Consider the following 23,691-nt stretch of genomic DNA (forward strand, 5'->3'; position numbering starts at 1 on the left):
ATATATAACAGTGTCACTAGACTCGGGAAAATAATCCATCTCCATTTTATTGAAAGTTGGTGGTAAATTTTTTTACAAAGTAAGAAAGGAGAAAAACTAAATAGTGAATTGAAAATTAATGAAGTAACTTAGAATTTTTACCCCAGTGTAGACTTAAATATTGCCTTGGGTATGGTTGGATCTTGGGAGAATTCAAAGAAATACTAAGTATTAGAAAATGACTTTGATTGCATTTCAACAAGTATCTTTATTCTGAGTAGTATCTTAGGAGGCAAACTGTCTCAAGCAAGAAACAAAAAATTTTAAAATATTATGACAATTCAGGGCTTAAGGCAATTTAGAAGTATTTTGCTACTTAATCTTGATTTTCAGTTATTTAACTTTGAATTTTTTTAATCTTTTATGTAGTCTTCTGAAAAGTCAGCCATGGTGCCTTGATTTAATCTTATGTCATTGTTCTCAAATGCTATGATTTCTCTTTAATAGTAGTTGTCATTATGTAAGGGTCAGTTATTAGCCATTGCATTGAATATGCTAAATTGCAATTATAAGAAGAGGTGCCAGCTAATGACCTTACATCAGTGATCTTTTAAGTTCTGAAGGGTTCTGCAGAACGTTAGACTTTGTGAGTTTGGATTGCCCATCAGAGCTAGCCACATGTCTTTGATCATTGAGAAAATGAATATCTTAATTTTTGTCTTTGCTGACTTGTATATATGAAATACAAATGCTTTCAGTGGTTTGAGCTATTGTGATAATCACATCTGTCTACCTTAGAGAAGAAGCTGTACTATTTAGACAGTTTTGGCCAATACCAGAAGTAAAAGAATTCAAAGCCTGGGTGGATAATTAACAACGTATTCTAACCTGTTAGGTTTCAATTTTGGGGGCTTTAACAGGAAAAAAATATAAATTGACTTTCTGATGTTTCACAGATAAACCTGGAAAAAAAGTTAAAAAATGAATTTTGTGAAAGGTTATGTATGGCTTCCATTTGCTGTGTAAAAAAATGAACAAAGATTGTGGAAGGATCCTCTTCCACCACATCATTTAATGGGTTAGCGGAACAGTCAGAGAGCTATGACACTAGCACCAGAGACACTTTTCTCCTGGTTGGGCGGTGCTGGTGCCACACTGCTTTCTGGGATTTGACAGGTCTTTCCTACTCACCTTATGCAATAGGCCAAATAAACTGGAGTTGTTATTCTAATGTTTTAAAGAATGATTGGGTTTCCCCAAACTGTAGGAGGTTGATGGTAACCATAAAGTGATACAAAAGGCTAATGTCGTTACAAGTTATGTAAGGGAGATGATTAGACTGAGAGTATAATGGAGGGTATCTATTCTCTTGAAAAGGGAATTGGAGAATAAAGAATATTTAAAAGGATGTTGTGTACTAGGCAATATACTAGCATATATTAGAAAATACGGTAAACTATGTGGGTTAAAAGAGTGAAAGTAGCTGGTATAATATAGCACTGGACTGAGTAATGAAGAGTTTCTAGTCACGGCTCTTGTGGTCATTTCATTTCTGAGCCTCATTCTTCCAGTTAATGAGCGTACCAAATAGATAAATTCTGGGGTTCATCCCAACTCTAACTCTCTATTCTGTGAATGAACGCTCTCTCTTCTATTAAAGCCAAATTATTTACATTCTAACTCAAGTTTAAATTTTTTTTTTTTTTTTTTGTTACTCAAGTTTAAATTTAATAGAGAAGTCAAAATGAGGTATACAGTTTGTAGAATGTTTTTGTTCTTATCACAATAACTTGATTTAAATGCTACCTTTATTTCTATGTTTACTCCATTAAATAAGATGAAAGCTTTCAGAACATTTATTTGCAAAATGACTGTCGGTATCAACCATATGCATCAAAGTACCATATGTGCTGAGGGGGAGGAGAATTTGATGGGCTGCTTGTTTTATGGCTTTTACTGTTAAAAAAAAAAAAACTGCTGACTTTTAATATGTACTTTAAAATATACTCATGTCTGGGAGAGAACTTATAAAAACATTTTGTGTTTAATTTTTTAAAAATTATTTCTTTAATAGGAATCTACAAGAAGGTAGATCAGTCCTCAAGGCTAGCTATCCAGTAGAACCAGTGATTAAATCCAAGTGTATAGGTTTATGTGTGCATGTACATGATATACATGGTATTTTTGGGTTGTTGATATAGTGATCTAATTATTAATAGTCTAAACATTTGAATTCAATTCTTTGACATTTATTAATTATAGGATTGATAGTTCCTGACACAGGTGTGACCACAAAATGTTATGTGTATTGGCTAACTGCTCTGTTACCAGTACCAGGTATGGTAGTGAGAATTAGCAGCCAACAGGATTCCTTTACTATGATTGAATTGGTGGAACTTAACCTTGCTCCAAACCACATAATCTCTGGTCTCTTTAACTCCTATCCCAATGAGTAAATGTACTATTTTTAGCGCCTATTCTCCTGTAGACAACCTCTTAATCTCTCAGCATACCATTTTCTCAGGAATCTCTAGGGGAGTGATACTGTTCCTTGTCATATCTTTTAAGAAGTTGCTGAGCATTGTATTAGCCTCTGTGCCAAAGTCTTTCATCATATGGGCCGAAGAATACTGCAGAAGAGGTCATGCCTGAGACAGGACAGTCTGGGAAGCCCTAAGAAGCAACACTTTCCATAGGCTATCTCTGACGTGAAACTAATTCTGGAGGAGGTAGTTAGGGTCCTCAGTTACTAGTTTTGGTTTACATTACAGTGGATGCCTAAATAACAGGACCGTACTTTGTACAGTCCCCATGCTTTCTCTTATCCAAGGATCTGGAGGGCCATCTGCTAGACTGGACAGTGGCTTGGGAAGCGTAAGCTGGAATGAGGAGGGAGTCTGACAACTGAAGCTAAAGACCAGAGCTTCCACTTTCTGTGGGTTTGGATTAGAGCATTGTTTAGTCTTTCTAGCTCTGCAAGCCCAGGGAAGAAAATACATAATCAGCACCCCACTAATCACCAGGGCTCTCCATTTATCTCTCCCCTTTTTAATCACTACATTGTAAGATCCACAAGGGCAGGGAACATGCTCTTATCATACAGGTTGAGCATCCTTAATCTCAAAATTCAAAATGCTCTAAATTGGAAACATGAGCACTAACATGATGTCACAAATGGAAAATTTCACACCTGACTGCATGTGACAGGTCACAATCAAAACACTGGCATGTAACACACAGTTTATTCAGTGTTCCCACAGAGGTGTACAGTAACCTTTTAATCAAAACAGCTTCATAGGTGGAGACTGAAAGCCAGCTGTTGGTGGTGTAGTGGTGGTTTAACTACTGGTACAGATACTCTGGTGATGCTGCTGTGCTGCTTAGTTACCCTGAACACATTCTTTTTCACTGTATTAATGATACATTTTTTTTTTTAATACAGTGTTTTGCTATTAATACCCAGGCTGGAGTGCAGTGGCATGATCTCAGCTCACCACAACCTCTACCTTCCGGGTTCAAGCGATTCTCCTGCCTCAGCCTCCCAGGGATTACAGGCATGCGCCACCACGGCCGGCTAATTTTGTATTTTTAGTAGAGATGAGCCTTCTCCCTGTTGGTCAGACTGGTCTTGAACTCCTGGCCTCAGATGATCTGCCCACCTCTGCCTCCCAAAGTGCTGGGATTACAAGTGTGAGACACTGTGCCCGGCCAGGATATCTTTTTAAAATTAAATACTAGTGTGGATGTGTAATAAGTGTAAGAAAATGAATTGCTTATTGATAGCATAGAAATTCAGTGTTACGAATGATGGTGTTGCAAACCTCACAGATTGTCTACATGGGTGGCTGAGACAATAACACCTTTGCTTTCTGGTGGTTCAGTATACACAAACTTTGTTTCATGTACAAAATTATTAAAAATATTGTATAAAATTACTTTTAGGCTGTGTGTACAAGGTGTGTATGAAATGCAAAATGAATTTAAACTTGGGTCCCATTCCAAAGATAGCTCATTCTCTATATGCAAATATTCCAAAATTTGAAAAAATCCCAAATTTGAAACACTTCTGTTCCCAAGCATTTAGGATAGGGATACTCAACCTGTATTGACATTCATAGTATCTGTCTCTCTCTCCCCTCGACAATTCCATGTCAGGACAATTAGGGAGGGTTGTCTAAAAGAGTGAGAGAGCTAATCTTAGCGTTCATTCTGGTGTAGCTTGGGGAGCTATGAGAATTACTATTCAAATTTTAAAGTTTTTTTTATTAAAAATTATACAGGATTATATTACAATTATATAAATATATACTTATATATAATCTATAAAAGTATAAAAGTACAATGAACCCCCATGTGTCCATCCATGCACCCTTCATGGAAAGATTTTCCATCTCTTGTTGCTGTGTACTGATTAAATGGACCTCTTCATTTTTCCCTCTGGTTAGATGAATAGCTAATGTGTCATTCCTGAGTCCACAACTTGCAGCAATTGGCCATTAGTTACTCATAGTATTGAGTAATATTCTGAGACTTGCAGTGAATAATCTTACACTACTGTCAGTAAATATCTTTTTTTAGTCTTAAAACTCTTGATTATGTTTTGTCTTTCACTGAGATGTCAACTCATAGCTCTTGAGAATTACCTATTAGTAATCTCTTCTGAATGGGTCTTCAGAATATGAAGGTTATATACGTATGAGGATAATATACAAACCTTTGGAAGTATGAAGGAGGAATTTAAAACTTATTTGAATGATCTCAGTAAGCTACATTTCAGCATCTGTATTTTATTACAAAATTAATCCTCTTGCTGCTTTACCAGTTCGATCACAAGTTTATGTCTTTAAAGTTCGTAAAACAGATGGACTTAGAACAACTATACTGAATGATAACTTCTACTAGTGGAAAGCTGTTCATTGCATTTATAGAAATTAAGTAGCCCTTACGCTGGCCCTTATACATTCTATAGAAGTACTTTTGTGCCACTGGAGCTGAGCACAAACTGTAATAGTTGGCTTTGAGTCCAAATATTTGTGAAAGCTGAGAAATCCTCTAATTTTAGTTACTGATGTATATGAGTTTTTTTTTTTTGGTGTTTTATATTTATTTATTCTTTTTAAAAATATTTATTTTATTAAACTTTAATATGAGATTTTAAAATAAGTTTTGAACATGCATAAAAATATGGTGCTCACATTTATTACTTTAAACAAAGAGACTCTTCTGTTAAAAATTTGTTACAAGTTTTTCACTTATTTTCAAGCATCTATTAGAATAATTTTCATTCTTCCTGCTGCTTGAAGTACCCAAGCAGGATGTAGGTTAGTTCTACCCTTAAACCTAAGGTGTAGATTATAAACAGGTTTTCCATTTGCAACACAACAGTAGACATTCTTGTTAAATTAGTTTGAGAAATGTGTTTTATTTTGTACAAGGTACAATCCCTCTGCACAGTGAACAAATATATTACAAATCTGTAATTTAAAAAAGTATTGCCATTTCATAGTCTTAATACTGTACAATAATGGTTTTTCTTTCATTCATTTTAATTGCACACATGAATTTGAAAATTTAGTTTCTGAAAAATAACTGAACACATCTTTCAAAGTCACCCATAAAATGCACAATGCACATGTCTAGGGTGACCGTGAACCTATTTGTGATGGTGTTAGACAGAAGTTTTTAACAGTTTCTTTTTAAGATTGAAATGTCTTTTACTGGTGACTCTTCGTTAGGTGAAGGCAGCTATTGTCACCATAGATTAATCACACCCTCTGCCTTTCCCTTCCGCTCTGTATTGCCAGGTTTGACTTGTATTACATTTCCTTAAAAACTCATGGAATGCTAGAGCTGAAGGTTTATTAGAGCTGTCTTTCTACTCTCTGCTTGTCCCTTTTTTATGCATAGAAAAAAAAGGAGCCCAGAGAGGGCAACTAATTTGACCAGAGTAACATTGAAATCTCTTGATTCAGTGCATTAGCCATTCCACCTCTTGCTGAATAATACCTTTGCCTAGAGGATAGTTGACAAAAGAGGCGAAACTTGAAGAGTGATGCTGCTTGTTTGTAGTTTGCCAGGCAGCAGCTATTATACATGCAGGATAAGGGAAGAAGAGAAAACCTGGGATTGAGGTGAAGTTCTTCTTGCTGATCTGACTTCTTCATGCTTCATCCTTGCTTCACAAACACTTGCTGCCCTGAAATACTGAGGTAAGCCTCTTACCTATATTTCTTTCTACATATGTATGAGAAGTATTTACTTGGGTTTACAAAGTAATTTCCTAGTATTTATATTTTAATAAGGCTTCTTTGGAAAGTAAATTTACTATTGCTAATCAGTTGCTCCCATGCACACATGCAGCATTCATGTAAGTATTGTATATTTTCCTCTAACAGTAAAATTTGCTTATTCCTTGAGTGACGTGGGAAGGGGAGATGTACTCATTTATTTATTTTCTTGCTTTTTCTGTTAATTGCCCAAAGTATTGTGTTCCATGACAGGCTTCCAATTTCTATCAAGGTTTTCAGAATTCTCATATTCTCATAGCAATATTCCAGCTTTGCAGTCATTTAGTTCCTCTTTTGTATATCGTTTTGGAACTGGCTGGACTGTACAGTGAATAGAGTGGTATAGGAGTTGCCATTAGCTTCTTAGGTTTGCCCTTTTTGTTTATTTGTTTTTGCTTTTTTAGTTTCCTTTCTTTGCCCTTTTTGCTTTTAATTCTTGTGAGAAGGTTCTCTTTAGGGCTTGGGAGTTGACTTAATTTTGACTCATCTGAACCTCAGTTTATGTTCATAGTGGGAGGTATAGACACATCTGAATACTGGGATCTGGAGCATTTATTATAAGCATATTGAGCTAGCTTAGTAAGTAGTAGTTTAAGGTAGAAGGTGGAAGGCCTTCATATCCTCATATGCTATTTACAGTAACATTTTTACATCATGTTACAGCAACTGGTTATAGTCCATTCTTTTTTTGATCATTTCATTGAGATCTATTAAAAAGCATAATGTACTTTAAGCAATGTAAACCTGCCGTTTCCACATTTGTCCAATTTCCTGTACACTTTTAGGTTTCATACTACATCAGTCTCAAGATTTATGAAGAAGTACTTGAAAGCAAGTACTCTTGAGTCAAGGGGTGCTGTCCAAATAAAATGAGGAGGCCAGGTAGTGGTCTTTAGGGATACTTAATCCCTACCAGTCTGTGACTGCTTACTTAAAGGATCATCTTAGAGCTCTGTTGTACATGGAATGATTCAGGGGTTAGATGGACTAACTAGATATGACAAAGCCAGGAATGACTTGCAATGTTCTTGAACTTTGAATTGGCAAAATTTGATAAAGTTGCCCTAGAAATCATTGTTGTAGACTGAAAGAGACACTGCTGCACTTTGTGTGTGTGTGTGTGTGTGTGCGTGTGTGTGTGTGTGTGTGTACCTATCACAGGGCAGAAGAAAGTAATCACAGGGTAGAAGAAAGTAAAGTCTTGTTTTTTAAAATGGAAGTTGTCAGCATTAGACTATATACTAAATTCTATAATCTTGGCTGTTGTAATTTGATGGACCAGACATTTATGTATAGATATTTTAAGACTGATATTAGAACAGTTCATGTCTATGTATTAATTGTCTTCAATAATAAAACAGATGTTGATGGTAACAGCAACCAAAAGTAGATATACATTTCAGGTGCTTTAAAGTAATCCTCTTCCCTCCCCAGTCACCTTTTGGTCCTAGGAAGGTTTGTTAAACCTACATTTTTAAAAAATATTACGTTTCAGATAAATATATGTATGTATATGTGTATCAGCTGTATTTAGCTGATGTTGATGAGTAGCTATATCTTAAAATCTTTTAAAAATCATATAATCCAGGGCATTTGGGGCTGAGTGGGTGATAAGATTTGCCTTTGAGAACACAATTCCTTGAATAGTTATCCCAGTCCCACCTGGACGCTCTTCTTTAGTTCCAGGTGAACATAGTAACTAACGTGCAGCTGGAGCCAGTCTGTACCATTACTTCAAGGGATTGTCTTCTTTCAGAGTCAGAATATTCAGTGGAGCACACTGCCAGAGAGAAGCTTATCCCTCTTAAGATTGCGTGTCCTGGGAGGGCCCGTTGGCAGGGCTCTGTCTTACTGGGAGGAGGTCATAATGACCAGGAATATGGCTGTTCCTAGGTAGGTCGTATGGATTCTGGACATAGCTGGAGTTATGACCGCGACCTTCTTGGACCACATTGACTGTGGGCTCTAAGAAATATAGTGAAAAATGAGTTCAGAGAACAGATTAGCTTTGGTTGCCTTGTTGGAGAGGAAGAGAGTTCTACTTAACTTGGGGAAAGGAGCTAGGGTTTATAAGTCTATGACAAATACATGAGGGTGAGGACTGAGGCTTGCTCAGGAGATGGAACACTTAAGTGAAAGTGCTGTCAAAAAGGGTTTAAAATATCCTAGAGGTAGGAGTCTTATCAGTGAGCCCAGGGACATAGATTAAACTGGGAGAAGGTAGAAGGTGATTTAGAAACTTGTCAGTGTCTCTGCTCTCTTTTTTTTAAATGAGATTTGTATCAATAGTCAGTTGAAGAGTGTGTGTGTGTGTGCGCGCGCGCGCGCGCAAGCAAGAAAGGCAACCTAGGAAAGACAGTTTACCTTAGAGATTTCCTTAAAAAGCAACAAAAGAATGATATGTTGTCAAGACGGGGTGAATGGAGAGGGGTTGCTTTTACTTCAGATGCTGCACTATTGCCCTAATTTCACTAAGTTACTTATTTGAGACACCTACCAACTTCATATATATTTTTATTAGATGTCGACAAGGATGGCCCATCTGTGTACGGAGACCCCGTGTGCACAGGCGACTTCATTTCTACATAGCTGCTTTCTGGAAGCTTGCAGGTGAGGATGGGTGGGTCCTTAATTGTGGCATAAGGATTTTCACTGCTATTCAAGGAACAAGTACTAGAACTGCACACGGATTCTTTCATGTAATCTGCAAGGCAAGAGAGATTTCTTAGGACAAGCAAGAACACAAGTCTTCATGTTAATACTAGAAGCAGACTGCAGCTGAGTTTATGTGCCTTCGGAATCCTAGGGCTGGAAAGACCAGGATAATCCAAGATTTATTTACTTATTAAACGTGTTGAGAAATGCTCTCCCAGGTAGGCAGAGTTCTTTTTCCAAGGAAACTTACATTTTTGGAGGATAGGAACATTTTTATTTTTAGTGATCAGGTATTCAAGATATGAATAATATGCTTTGACATGTATTATTTAATTTTTGTAAATTCCTGGAAGGATTGCTGATAGTTACATTTTATGAGATGAAAGCTCAGAGATACGAGTGACTTGGCTAAAGTCACACAGCTAGTAAGTTAAGTGGCAGTGCCAACACTTGAATCCATGCCTTTGCACTCCTTGGCCTGTGCATTTTCTATGATGATATTCTTGTGAATTCTTTTTTGAGATGTTGTCTAGGCTGGTCTCAAACTCTTGGGATTAAGTGATTCTCCTGCCTCAGCCTCCTGAGTAGCTGGTATTATAGGTACGTGCCACCACACCTGGCTTGAATTCTTTTCAGTGACTGAGAGGCTTAGGTTCAGAGGAAGAAGGCGTGTGTTTTAGCACAGATGTCAGCAATTTGACAGCCTATAAGTGGCAGACTCTTAACAGTATCCCTGTCCTCCAGTAGCTTGTGATCAAAATAGGGTAGACTGAAGTGTATTTGAGGTGTAAAAGGCATGTTAGTCTTAAGCTAGACTTTGGAAAGTTCCTGTTTTCTAGCAAACCTGTAACATGTCCTTGGGATGCTTATCCCGTTCTTGTGAATGCTAACTAAAACCTGTTTCAGTAGTATCTTTCTGATACTAGAGCTCATGCTTCCTTGCCTGCCACCTCTCAGCTGTATAGTTGTACCATCCCCAAGACTTCAGAGTACAAAAGGATGCAGACTGGTTTCCAACTAACTGTAGCTTCACTGGGGGAAGAAAGGTTCTTTAGTGACTGGGAGTCACAGAAGGAAAAGGGATTCTCTCTTTCATCCCTGCACCATTCTCCTTTTGGGGAAGATCACTGCCTCCTGCAGATAGTCCCAAGCAAGGCAGGATTTGCCTGGAAAGTGCAGTAAACGCTAATCTGGCAGCTCTGACCTTCATCTGTGAGGCTCTGCTAAACAAGGGATCCAGACACAAGCACTGGGTTGCTTGACTTGATAGTCAAAAGTGATCTAAAAGGCATCTCAGCACTAAATTTCTGTGAAAGGTAGCAGATGGTGAAATTCTTGGATGATCTATCACTAGAACTACCACAGTTTACATTTTGGGCTGCTATTTATTTATGCTGTCTCCAACTTCTAAGAGTAATGAAAATGGTAAAAAGTGAAAGTGATAATGTAACTCAATGGATGACTTAGATGTACCTTGGGACCCTGAAAGCAGAGCACTCCATATGGCGGAAGTAGCTAGATGTGTGCCACCACAAGTATTCTTTTATCTCCCGTGAAAAGTAACTGGTTGGAAGAGGATTTACTTTTCTGTTAAAGTAGGTTGGTTGTTTCAGCAGGTAGTATTTCCTCAGTCTTGTACAAAAATATGTTCACTCATTAGTTCTTTCAAGTGTTCACAACACTCTGTGGTATAGGTAGAGCGATAATTATCTCTCTTATTGCTTATGAGGAAGTCATTGCTTATGAGAGTTAGAGTGGGAATTGACTTCCTCAGGATCACACTGCTTATCAGTAGCAGAACAAACACTGTAGAACCAGGCTCAGAGCACTTTCCATCACAACTTAGCCCGGAAGTAGTGAGGGGTGTTGGCTTTAGTCACATCTTAGGATTGTGGCCTCCTTAGCATATGACTCTAGAGAGAAGGAGAAAACATCCTTGCTAGACACTGAATGGTCTCAGCCATCACCAGCAAGGCGTAAACGGAGGCTAGATAGACCCAGATGCTGGTTGAGGCTTACATGGGGAAAAGTGGCTGTGGGCCCTTGACTGTGATCTGCCCAAGCCACATAAATTTGCCTTAGTGGGTACTTAGTTTTTTAGTACAAGAGATTGGTGGTAAGTCCAGAACCCCAGCCAGCATGGCCCATCTGTCCCACTTTGGGTTCTCTGAACTCATCAGCCAAGCAGTAAGGCACAGAGCTGTTTTGGAAGCTGAAGACTAGTAGTAGTTAAAAAAAGTCTGTTGCAGCTGTCTCAGCTGCATATTTTCTAACATGTGAGGAATAACGATAGTTCACTTTATGTTGCACTTACAGTCTTCATTCCAATTAGGTCATTTGAAACTTGTTATATTGTGAGTAGGGCTAGGCAGAAAGAACTATTATTACTACTTTACAATGAGGAGTCTGAAGCTCAGAAAATTTGCTAATATAATTCCTAATGTTAGTAAGTAGTTTAGTCAGGAGTCAACCCCTATCTTCTCTTGATTGATACCAATCAAGATGTTTTCCCTCACTATGTCTTATTATCCAGTGCTCCTGTCCTTATCTCTAAAGGCAAACTGTGTCTGCAGCAGCTCCAGCTTACCCTTAACTAGGAATGTTCTTCATCTGTGGGGCCAAGCCCAGCTGAGAGAAGGCTGAACTCTTAAGCTTTTTGTGGATATCCCATGACTGACTTGAGTTACGGCAGTGGGAGAGTCTTGAAGCTCAATGCCTAAAAGAACCTCAGCCAGTTGATAGTGCCTCTCTTCTCATTTTCACCAGAAAACAGAAAAGTCAGGGCTACTTTCAAGTTTTGGGGAATAAATTGTTGGCTCTGGAGCAGGGGATGATCCTAAATGGATAAAAGAGAAGTTGACATTTGTGGGGAGGGGATTAAGCTCAGGGAAAAGTATCCTCCACACAGGAGCAGAGGATGGAGAAATGCATGTGTGTGTTGGCTGGGTGGTGAGAAAAGGGCGTTGAATTATGGACTAATCTGTACCCCATCTACTGGGGCTGGAGAATGGGGAAGGGCTAGGCAAGTTGGAAACTCCACCTCAGGAAGCCACTTTCTTCTCTAGCTGGGTCATCCACCTGCCTGCAAGAGGGGAGGGCAGGGTTGAGTGGAAGAATAACCAGCTGCTCTTAGATACTTCCTCATCCTTTTACAGCCCCACCCCTGTCCCTAGTCCCAGCCCTTCAGGGCATTTTGCAAAGAGGAAGCATCAACTCAGGTGACCCAAGCTCTGGGAGTCACTCCTCCAAGGCTTGTAATTCACATCAGGGTTGGCGGCTTGGTCCTATAATGCCCTGGCATTTGCTCTTATCTGGTTCCTATTTCCCCACCTAGTCATACACTATTAGAGACAGAGGGGGCTTCTGAGATAAACTAAACATTTTCATTTTATAAAGGATGCATCAAATCCAGAGAGAGGCAGTGACTTTCTAGGGCCACCTTGTATGTGGGATCTGAACCCACTTGGCTTCTAGGGGCATGCTAACCTCCACTAAAGCCCAACTTAACTGTTAGGGATAAACCCAGGCGCTGAACATCCATCTCTTGCTTCTTGGCTTGCTACTATTAATAGAAGGCCATACTGCCTCTTCTCTTCCTGGGCCATAAATTAGCATTCTTCTCTTGATTAACAGATAGGAGGAGGAGGTCTCAGGGTCAGAACATTGGCCTTTTTTTTTTTTTTTTTTTTGAGACAAGTCTTGCTCTGTCGCCAGGGTGCAGTGGCACCATCTTGGCTCACTGCAACCTCTGCCTCCCAGGTTCAAGTGATTTTCCTGCCTCAGCCTTCCAAGTAGCTGGGACTACAGGTGCCTGCCACCATGCCCAGCTAATTTTTGGATTTTTAGTAGAGACGGGGTTTCACCATGTTGGCCAGGATGGTCTCCATCTCTTGACCTTGTGATCTGCCTGCCTCAGCTTCCCAAAATGCTGGGATTACAGGCGTGAGCCACCGCGCCCAGCCAGAACACTGGCTTTAAGAAGTAATCTTCAGGATGTCATTGGGCTCCTAACCCGAAGAGCCCAAGTTTATGCAAAGAGAGACTTGGAAGTTAGATGGCAAGGAGCACACAGTGGGGGAAAGCGGCAGCAACCGTGGGCTCAAGGATTGCAGCATCATAAAGGCGATGGAGAATAGCCGGGAGGATTTCCTCTTTAGCACTTTGAAATGCCTGACAAGGAATTGAACACGAGGCAGTTTGTTCCAGGATCATTGTGCTGGAGTGAGAAAGGGAAACAGAAGGGTGTTCAGCAGTGTAAGTGGTCTCACTTAACCTCCAGGATGACAGTGAGTGGAGTTCTTCAGTAAGTAACAGGGGAAAGGGCAGGCATTGATTAAAGGCTTTTAGACTGTCAGAGCTTGAAAGGGCCTTAGAGATGCTGCTAGTACAACTCCATCGTTTTATAGTGGAAGAAGCTGAGACCCAGAAAACAGTGCTGTGACCTAGTCAGCACCATACAGCAAGAACTACAACTCAAATTCCTTAACTCCTAGGCTAGGCCTTTTTCCCATTTGAGTTCAGAGAACACTGAGACTCGTAATTCTTAGTGGTTCTGATTTGGTTTGGGCCAATAGTTTTAGGAACTAGTTTCATTTGTCTACAAACTAGTATATTAAATGTTTATTTGGGGGGGCGTTAGCCAATTGGTGGGATTTATTCCATGTTTTAGTATTTCTGTAAAATTCTGAACTGTGACATTACATTTTCTCCTTTTCACTTCTCTTATTCTGATGTATTGGTCCCCAACACCTGCTGGTACATTTGCTTACGTGGCTCTTTTTTACTCTTTAAAGGATGATTGTAGCTAGAGTGGTAAAATAAAATCTGGCTGGCTGCCTGCTGAGCTCTCCCTTGCACTCAGAGGTCAGATATATGATTCCATAAAATAGGAATGAAGAGAATGCTGAGGCAGAGACACTTGTTTTCCTGAGCTTTGTTTTACATTTATGATTGTGAATCTGAAAGTGACCACCCTAATCACAATGTACAGGACAACACAATGCATAGGACAGTTGTGTGTTCATTTATTGAGGTGTCTGGGCCTATCCGAGTTTATTCACGCTTGAGTCATCCATGGTCTCGAGCTAGAAAGGCTCTTAGAGATCTTTCTGCCCAATCCCCATACCTTTTTGAGAAAGAAACTGAGGTGCCAGGTGCCAGGTCATAGTCATGAAATAGTAGAGCTGTTCTTTGTTTTCAGCCTTACCTACTGTAATGGTGCTTCTCTTCATTTGGATGGTTTAAGTCAAAACTCACAGAAAATTGCCAAAATAATGTTTCCAAGGAAGTAATGTCTGTTGGCTGGCTGGGAGGCTGGGGATGACCTTTTGTCCTCAGACATTTCTCTTGGGCTGCACATACCCTAACAAAGGCCGATAGTGAGTCAGCCTTACTGCTCTCTTGTTCAGAACACAATACTCACCACCCCTACCCTGAGCTCACCCCACATCTACTAACCATCTCCCCAAAAGGACTGTAGTCAACTAGCTGTTCTTGGTTAAGGAATGGTAGGGTTTGTAAGGCTAGGTCTGAAAGACTAGAACAATAATCAGGTCTATCTGGGTCAGTTTAGACCACTGGTTTCCACATGATAGTTGGGGAATAAGCTGCGTAAGGATACCCTGAGGGTGCTCTTCACAGATGCATATTCCAGGGCCCCACTCTAGATCTACTGCATCAGAGTCTTCAGGAGATAGAGTGTGAACATCTGTATTTTTAATAAGCTTTCCAGGTGATTCCAGTGCACTGTTAGATACAGGATATCCACTGGGACCTTTGCTGTCATCTCTCTTTCAGTTTAGCTTAAGCTCTATTTTTTTTTTTTTTTTGAGACGGTTTTTCTCTCGTTGCACAGGCTGGATGGAGTGCAATGGCATGATCTCGGCTCACCGCAACTTCCACCTCCCAGGTTCAAGTGATTCCCGTGCCTCAGCCTCCCAAATAGCTGGGATCACAGGTGTGTGCTACCAGGCCTGGCTAATTTTGTACTTTTAGTAGAGACAGGGTTTCACCATGTTGCCCAGGCTGGTCTTGAACTCCCGACCTCAGGTGATCTGCCTATCTCTCAAAGTGCTGAGCCACCATGCGTGGCCTTTTATAAAAAAAAAAAATTATTTTTATTTTTGAGACACAGTCTTGCTCTGTAACCCAGGCTGGAGTGCAGTGGAGCAATCTTCGTGCACTGCAACATTTGCCTCCCGGGTTCAGGCAATTCTCATGCCTCAGCCTCCCAAGTAGCTGGGATTATAGGTGTGTGCCACCATGCCCGGCTAATTTTTGTATGTTTAGTAGAGACAGGGTTTTGCCATGTTGGCCAGACTGGTCTTGAACTCCTGACCTCAGGTGATCTGCCTGCCTTTCAAAGTGCTGAGATCACAGACGTGAGCCACCGCGCCCAACCTTAGGCTCTTTTAAGTAGACCTCTGAGACGAAAGGAAAACCCCATTACATTAGTACAGTCTTTACAATATGCAAAAACACTTCCCATCTGTGATTTTATTGGTTACTCATGATAACTTTGTTAGACAATAGGACAGGTATTAGACAACAGGATAGGCATTATTATCCCAACCTTGCAGATGAGGAAACTGAGCCTTGGAGAGCTCACAGTCTAAAGTCGCAGTTAATAAACAGAGTGGCAAGTGACAGTTGCAAAGCCCCCTATTTCACACATTCTGGTATTTAAACCTAGGGCAGGACCTGACCTTTCATCTTTGGCTTCACCTGTAGACTTCTTAGAGGGATGATCCAGCTTGCAGTTCCCATGTGTTAGGGATTTGTCCTGGCTTCTCTGCTCTTGGAGGCAGAGATCTCTTGAGGTTGGAGTGCCATACAATATTAACACTGCATATCATTTTCATGCCTTGTGCCCCCAGAAAGCCAGTAGGTACAGGGTGGCATTCCTCACTAGTGCAACGACAGGAGGCTTCTGGGGCAGGTAGATCAACTTTATTATCAATTTAGCGCGTACTAATTGGTTGGATAATGAGCTTTACATTTCCGAAGACATTTAGTTGGCATCTATAAAAAACCCACAAGCATTTGCTAAGCAGGTGCAACTGAAATCGAAACATGAATTCATTATTATGATGATTGCTCCTCTTGGGCACAGCTACGCAGCAGCCCAGGCCCTGTGGTCTTTTAACCTTTTGTGGGGGCAGGCACACGCAGTTTCTCTGACATGGAATTCCTGGCCATTTCAGATCTGCACTCTATCTTGCTAAGCCCTTTGTAATAAGACATCAGGATTGGATACTCTACCTTTGAAGCCTTTGTCCATAATGTATGTGTTCTGACGTCTATCCATTCCACAAACACCTGTGTAAAAATATGTAAGGAAAGAAAATATGGGGGTGAGGTTTACTTAGACTGATTGAGTTCTTTCTTCTTGCTTTCCCCCCTTTCTCCCCTACCCAGAAAATAAATAGTTGTTTATTGCTAGAAAATGATTTTGGGTTTAAGCTACCTGAAATTGTTTTGATTATAGGAATTCTTCAAAGGCTTATAAGCATTAAGGCGAGCTACAGCGACCCCTGGCATATTCAGCACTCCTTCCCTTTAACCTTCACCATAGGGGAATGTCTTTCAGGAAGTAATAAAAGTCTGTTCTGATGCCACCTGGAGTCCCTGCAGGTGAAACTCCAGGCTCCAAGGGTATAGGATAAGGAATGAAGCAGAACCAGTTCTTTGCTTGAGGGCAGGCTGTATGACATTCCAAATCACAGTTCTGTTGGAATTTGGAATGGGTTTGAAGACAGTATTTATCACCTCGCAGCTCTGGTCCTCTCTGTCCTCTCCTGGATCCAAGGCTCATCTGAGGGGAGCCAGAGAGAAAGAGAAGGGGACAGGTGGCTGAGGTTCTTGATTAGTCATCTTTATATAGGATGTACAAGACATTTCCTTCCACAGACAGTTCTCTTAGTTACTCATTTTTTGGGGTGGACCATTTATCCATAATGTAGAGTTGTTTTTGAAAAGTATTACCAATGTTTTTAGCCCTAAGGATTTTTTTCTACCGTTTGGCTGTCAGTTTTTTCCTAGGCTCCAACAACGCATGATGGCCCTCAGCCTCAGCCAGAGGCTTCAGGGACTAAGCTTGGGCTCTCTTTGCTGCTGGTGATCCCAGAAAAGAAACTGACATTTCTAAGTTGGGACAGGAATGACTGGCTCAAAGTCAGAGCCATTTTTTCTTCCAGCTTTTAACTGAGGACACAGTGCCAAGCAAGGCCTGCAGCAAGGGCTTACTAAAATACAGTTTGACTCCCCTTGACTCTTCCCAGTTTCTGACAGTGAAGACCAACCTGTTGCTATTTGGATTCCTTCCTATAGCCTCCTCTACATAGAGTTGTCATGTTGAATTTGAAAGGGTCTACTCCCATCTGCCTACCTTCCACAGGATTACTGAGAGACATGGCAGAGCCAGGCCCAAGATTTTCTTTCAAGTTTGCTTTTTTTTTTTTTTTTTGAGATGGAGTCTCGCTCTGTCACCTAAGCTAAGCTGAAGTGCAGTGGCGCAGTCTCCGCTCACTGCAACCTCCACCCCCCAGGTTCAAGCGATTCTCCTGTCTCAGCCTCCCTAGTAGCTGGGATTACAGGCATGTGCCACCATGCCTAATTTTTTTTTTTTTTAAGTAGAGATGGGGTCTCACCATGTTGGTCAGGCTGGTCTCGAACTCTTGACCTCAAGTGATCTGCCTGCCTCAGCCTCCCAAAGTGTGGGGACTACAGGCGTGAGCCACTGTGCCTGGCCTCAAGTTTGCTATTTTTCTGAAAGGCTTATAGGAACCTGTGCCCTTCAGACTCATGACTGCAACTGTCAATATACGGACATCAGTTCGTATATTTATTCCATAGAAGGACTTTTTTTGCCCTTCCTGAGGGAGGGTGGCTAGGCTAACTTTTCTTCCTTTTTACAGAACAGGGAACAGGCCCAAAGAGCAACAGTGACTTGTCCAAAACCACACCAGCAAGTGAGAAGTTGAGTTACAGCTAGAGCCCGATCCCTCCAGCTATTCCTTCCCACTGGACACCAGCCTGCTTGGGTGTAAGACAAAAAATAACAGCGCATGGTGCTCTGGCTACACTAGTTAAAAGAGTGAGATCTGTAAAGCTGGGAGAAATCTGGCCAAGCTCAGAGGATGCTCCCCTGTGGAAAGAGATATAGGGTGGTGGTGGTAGGGCTGCATGTGTGTATATGTTGGTAGAATGAGGGAGATTATAGTTGGTGGGGTTACTAAATGCCCTGGATACTGTCCAGGGTCCACGCAGCCCATGGCTGCTCGGTGGGCAGATGAATTCAGAACCTTCACTCTTCTTAGTGTTGCTGGACCCAGGACCTGCAGGGGTGGGTAGAGCAGCTCAGTTTCCTTAGAGTTCTAGAAACCAGCTAGAGCCTGAGGTCAGGCCCAGAGTTGTCTGGTATGCTAAGGCCCTGCCCCAGGGTGCCCTAGAGGAGCCACTTTGTAGGGAGGCCATATTCTCTGTTCATTCATTGCATTTATTCCTATGACACATTCTGTAACTCCTACCCACATGTTCCCATCTCAGGGCTAACCTTCCAAGTCTCTTTTGTGTGTCTCTCCCAAGCCACCAAGTTTCAGCCCTGGCTGTACTCAGTACATGAATACAGATGATGTTGGTTGATACATCCCACCCTAGCCTCTCCAGATCCCTGCTTGACAACCCTACCTAGTGATCTGAGAAAGCTTAGCTTGGGTTACTGGGGTTTTTGGAGTCTCTGGGAGACATTGGACTTAGTGGCCAGAGAGCTAACTCCCTGTTACCCACTCCAACAGGGCCCAGAGAACCCCAAAGATGTCACCATCCCCAAGTCATTTTCGAATGGTTTTGGGTGGTATTTTGTGGCCTGTAGGGAGGGCGGTTTTTTTGTATCTTCTCCACCCCAAGCAGCCTGTTTGTCCACATCCACTGTCCACTATGGGAACAGAATGGGGAAGATCCAGACAGGTTTCCATCTTTAGATAGGGGATTGGGCTGGTAGACATGTCAGGAGGGAAGAGGGCTTAAAAGGGAGAGTTCTGGGACCATGGGGTAGGGGTAAAGGTGCAGGGATGGGGATTAGGGCAGGTGCTGGGTCTGTCTGGCATGAGAGGGTTGGAGGGTAGGGCTGGGGTCTGACCTGGTGAGTGTGGCTCAGCGGGGCGGCTGAGGTGTCTAAGTTCAATGTAGAAGTCCTCGGGTGGGTACCTGGCCTCCAGGGCACTGATCTGGAAATGGGAGTCTAGTGAGAGGAATGACAGGGAGGAGCCATTATTCCCAGGGCCCTGGTACGGCAGGGGAAGGGGGTAGGAAGTACACAAGTGGGTCAGGGTGAGGCAGGCTGGAGGGACTCAGGGCCTCTGTGTATAGCATCCAAAGGGTCCAGGGCCAGCGGGGCCAGGGGGATCTTCTAGAGCCAAGGTCATCTGCCTTGTTTCCCTTCTCCCTCCCTCCCTCTGCAGGAATTAGTGCTCCTCCACCAAGGCAGAGGCAGAGGGAAGAAGCCCTTGAAAGGGGCACCTTGGTAGGGCCTGGGTCAGGCAGAGATTCCTATCCAGATGGTGAATGTGTCTTTTGCTTCCATCTGGAATCCCTAGATCCTGGCCCTGGTTTTCTCCCTTGTGGTCCCTGGGTCATAGCAGGGACTTATCCCCTAATATAGTAATGGAAGGGAGTCTTGGGCGTCATCTGCTTGTGATAGCCAAAACTTCTCCCTGGGGGAAACCATGTTCAGGACTCATAACCCTTTCCCTTTGAGCTGGGTCCCTCTCAATATGGAAGAAGAAGAATAGGGTGGGACATGGTGGTGGGGACCAGACTCAAACCACTACTGACCTAACACGTTCACATAGCTGTAGGGGGTCCAGCCTGCTGTGTCTCTGTCAGGGGACTTGTTACTGAGCTGTTTGGAGAGTAGGAGAGCCAGTTAATATCTAGTGCCCCAGGTGCCCCTCCCCAGTTTTCACTTTGCCTAGCTTCAGTGCACCCACCCTGTGATAATCCTGACAGACCTGGGTCCTAGGCCACTGAGAGAAAGGGGGAGCTAGGCGTTCCATGACAGGCCACCGTGGTGTGGTTGGTGCCAGTAGGAACAGAACATTCCCCACCCAAGCTGTTGGGCTGAAGTTGTTGTAGGGTTCCCAGGCCTTCTGGGGTAGATTGAACAAAGCTGGCCCTAACAGAGGAAGCAGATTAGCTGGGGGTGGGGCTGAGCTTTAGGAGAGGGGCCTCTGGTGATGTCTCAGCTGCAACAGGAGGCCATCTCCAGCACAGAGGGAAGTCTTGAGGCTGCCTGCAATATCACTGTCACCTCTGCCCCCTGACCCTGATTTGGGCTGAATGTGAGATTTTCCTTTTCCTGTGACCAAAGGAAAGCTTCAGAACAGGGTGTCTTGAGGCTCATATTGCATTCTTTTCTTTCTCTGCATTCTCATAGCTGCCCTTCATATGATATGAGGCAAGGATGGTTATCCTCATTTCACAGTTGGCGACCTGAGTCCTGACTTGTGTGCCTTGCTTGTGAACACATAAGGAGTCAGTGACAGAGAGGTCTCAGCTCCCAGTGCCATGTCCTTTCCATGTCATCACGGCTGCCTGCCTCTGCTGCAGATGCCCTATCTGTTTTAGACTGAGGGATCCTTAACCACAGAGAGCCACGCTGGGTCCTTGGGCTGAGGTGACCCAGAGGGTCACCAAGTTGGCTACTCTGCAGTAATTCTAGCCCCTTACCAAAAGAGGGTGGAGGCTGAGAGTGGCCCTGGGGTGTTGGCTTGATAGTGGTTGCCCTTGAGGCTGTATAGTATCTGTTACTGTTGCTGCACCAGGTCTGTGGCAGAAAGCATGGTCATTCTCCACGGGACAGAGAGGGAAGAAAGGACTTCTAGAACTCTAGGGCATAGCTTTGGACTGTGAAAGCCATGCTTTTGGCCCTGAATGGATATTATGGGAAGCCAGGAGTCCCGACATTCCCACTCCTACCATGGCCTCACTCCCCGCTGTTCTGCGTCTAAGGCACAGGTGGATGTCTGGAAGTATGCAGCATGAGCCTCTCAGACTTGTCCTTGGGGCTGTTCTTCCTCACTTTCTGTTTCCCACTCTGCCTGGTATGGGTCCGGGCACATTAAGGGAGCTCTCTACCTACACAAAGGTGCTGAGACATCCCTGCTCAAGGGCTTATGACTGTAAGGAGGACATCTTGCCCACAGCCAGGGTTATGCTGGAAGCTGTCAGGGAAAGTCCTGTCCAGGAGCGTGCACACCTGCCATGAAGATCTACAGAACTCACTGTCCATGGAACACTGGCTATGGCAGAAGTTTGGGTTCCACAGCCCTTGTGTTGAGTCAGATTTCAACAAATGATTATGAGTGGGTACTGATGACATGGGTATGTTCAGGTAAAAGAAACGTTGTTAGGTGGTTATGTGAATAATAGTAGTTATTCTATAATATGCCAGTTGGACAGATTGTGTTGGTAGCACACTGCAGTGATTTGTGGTAGGTGGTCTAGTGTTTGTATTACATGTTGACATGTGGCAAAAGTGTCTACATGATAACACATGATTCCATGACGTGGTACCAGTTGGTTACGCACAGGGTGCAGGGGTATATGTTAGACTGAGTGATGCTATGGGTTGTTTACACAGCACTGGGCTCCACGTAACATGCTGGCTCCATGACATGCTTCAGAGTGTTTACATGTACCATGGATCACAGGGTTGCTTTTAATGTGTTGATGGTCAGTTCTACATGTACCCTCCATGTGGGGGTACAGTTCCTTCCTGGGCAGAGGTGAGGGTTAAATGAGAGGGCAGTGGTTGGGGGCTGGGGAGTCAGGGGCCCGGTACCTTGGTGGGGCTGTTCCTGTCCAGAGTGCTGGCCTGGCTGGTGGCAGGCCCCCCACATGCCAGTGCGTGGTAGCTGGAATTGGAAAAGCAGTGGGCATGGCTGCTACTTTGAGACAAATCTGGGAAGAGAACAAGGTGCCACATACCATCATACCACTGCACCTGGCATGAGATACCCCCAGTACTAATGCTTGGGCTGGGAGCCTTGAGAGAGCCCTGCAAAGACAAATAGCCAAGTACCCTATCCCCTATACTTCCTGGCATCCACTACCCCTACTGAAATCTGGAGAGCCTGATTTGCTCTTTCCCTTATGCTGGCCCTCCCTGCAGCATGCAGGTTAGGCTCACCAGTGACAAGGGGGGCACTACCAACTGGAGCCTGGATGGGGCATGTTGGCTTTGATAGCCTCACATGTCCCTGGGCCCCTATTTAGGGCTGGGCTGACCATCTCCTGCTACCTTCTAGGGTTACATCCTGGTAATGAGATCATACAGAGAATCTCACCCTTCTTGACCCTGCCCTTCCCTCCTAAGGGAACCAGAACCTCTCCACAGGGCCAGGGAATACCAGAGGAATGGCATAGGAAACCATAGCCAACCTTCTCAATATAGTCATAGAAGAAAATCCCCAAATCTCCTGTGTGGGAGATGTCTGCTTTGGCTGAAGCCAGTGTGGTACATAGACCAGGAGCTTCTTGAAGGCATGGTGTGCACTGGCCTGCCTCTGTCTATCCTGCAGTGCCTGCAATGAAGCTGGACACAGAAAGTAGTGCTTGGCAGGAATGGGCTGAAGTGATCCGGGTTTTCTAAGCACAAGATGCAGGAGGCTGCAGATGAGCCATGTGCCATGGAGCCAGCTGGAGAGAGTTGTCACCTTGTGCTCACCCAGACAGGCTCGGCTTCGTATGGCCCAGGGTTACACGGCAATTTCAGAGCATTTTGGCCTCTACTGTTTAAATATGAAGCAAAAAACCTATCTTATTTCCAAGGCAGCAGTCCAGGGTTCAGGGGAAAGGAAGGATATCACCCAGCAGCCCCACCTCCACCCAACTCAGACTCCGAAATAAAATACCTGCCGGAGCTGTTCACCACATTGGTGGATGCACTCGGCTCTGGCACACTTGCCAGAGTGACATTGTCCAGACTTTCAGACCTCCCCCTAGTCAGGTACTGTCCTCTTACCTGTACTAACAGGGCCCTCCTAAGTGGGAACTGGGAGGGAGGGTTGTCCCGAGGCCTTCACTAGGGAATTAGAAATGGACAGGCTCTGGGCAGTGGGCTCCAAGGTCTAGCTTCCTGAGGTGGTACCGACATCAGGTTGGGGAGATGGTTCCCTGGAGAGCTTAGGGAAGTGACTGCTTAGTGTCAGTGCTCCGGAGGCCGAAGCTTAGTAAGGATCGGGAAGCTCTGGGAAGAAGGGAGGAGGCTCCCAACCGTAGCTGCTAAGAGCTAGGGACCCAAGAAACAATATCCCCTTGGAACTCCAGGTACCTTTCCTAGGTAGGCTCCTGCTCCCCACCCCAACTGTCACTCTAGGGGAGACTGAGCTTCCACATCCAGCCCCAGCAGCCAACCCGACAGGCACAACCATTCCTGGGGTGTGTGTGGGTAGAGGGGAAGAGGAGGGAGGCCAGGAGCATGGCCCTTACCTGAGAGGGAGTAGTCAGTGCTGGTCATCCTCATAGCAGGTGTGTAGGAGACGCGGGGAGCCAGGTCTCGGCCCTTCTCTTTCTGCCGCCGCCGATGCCAGGCAAATAGGCCCAGCAGCACCACAATGAGGAATAACAGCAGCATGATGCCTGTGACAGCACCCACCGAGTGCTGCTCTGCACCCAGGGCTGGGCTGATCTTGGTGTAGGGATTCAGCTCCTCCATCATGAGGGCAGCTGCGGGCAGAGGGAGGGCCTGAGCCTGGGGCTGGCCTGCTTG

At 43.6% G+C, this 23,691-nt stretch overlaps 1 protein-coding gene across 2 annotated transcripts in view; it reads right to left on the reverse strand.

The window, feature by feature from the left end:
- Positions 1-6,422: 6,422 nt before the first annotated feature.
- The window catches only part of MEGF11 (multiple EGF like domains 11), a 432,868-nt gene continuing 415,599 nt past the window's right edge, over positions 6,423-23,691 (reverse strand). The window contains exons 21-27 of one of the 2 annotated variants that reach the window (XM_064361459.1): positions 23,412-23,648; positions 21,763-21,881; positions 19,755-19,821; positions 19,060-19,161; positions 16,182-16,238; positions 8,764-8,970; positions 6,423-8,231 (exon numbers count right to left, since the gene is read on the reverse strand). In XM_064361459.1, coding sequence (XP_064217529.1) covers positions 8,071-8,231; positions 8,764-8,970; positions 16,182-16,238; positions 19,060-19,161; positions 19,755-19,821; positions 21,763-21,881; positions 23,412-23,648 — 950 coding nt within the window. In that variant the 3' untranslated portion in view covers positions 6,423-8,070. The remainder of the gene's footprint in view (positions 8,232-8,763; positions 8,971-16,181; positions 16,239-19,059; positions 19,162-19,754; positions 19,822-21,762; positions 21,882-23,411; positions 23,649-23,691) is intronic. The other variant, XM_064361460.1, reaches the window with a different exon arrangement.

The sequence above is a fragment of the Aotus nancymaae genome, unplaced genomic scaffold (genome assembly GCF_030222135.1).
Source record: "Aotus nancymaae isolate 86718 unplaced genomic scaffold, 86718_ANA_hifiasm-v0.15.2.pri h1tg000041l, whole genome shotgun sequence".
NCBI lineage: Eukaryota > Metazoa > Chordata > Mammalia > Primates > Aotidae > Aotus > Aotus nancymaae.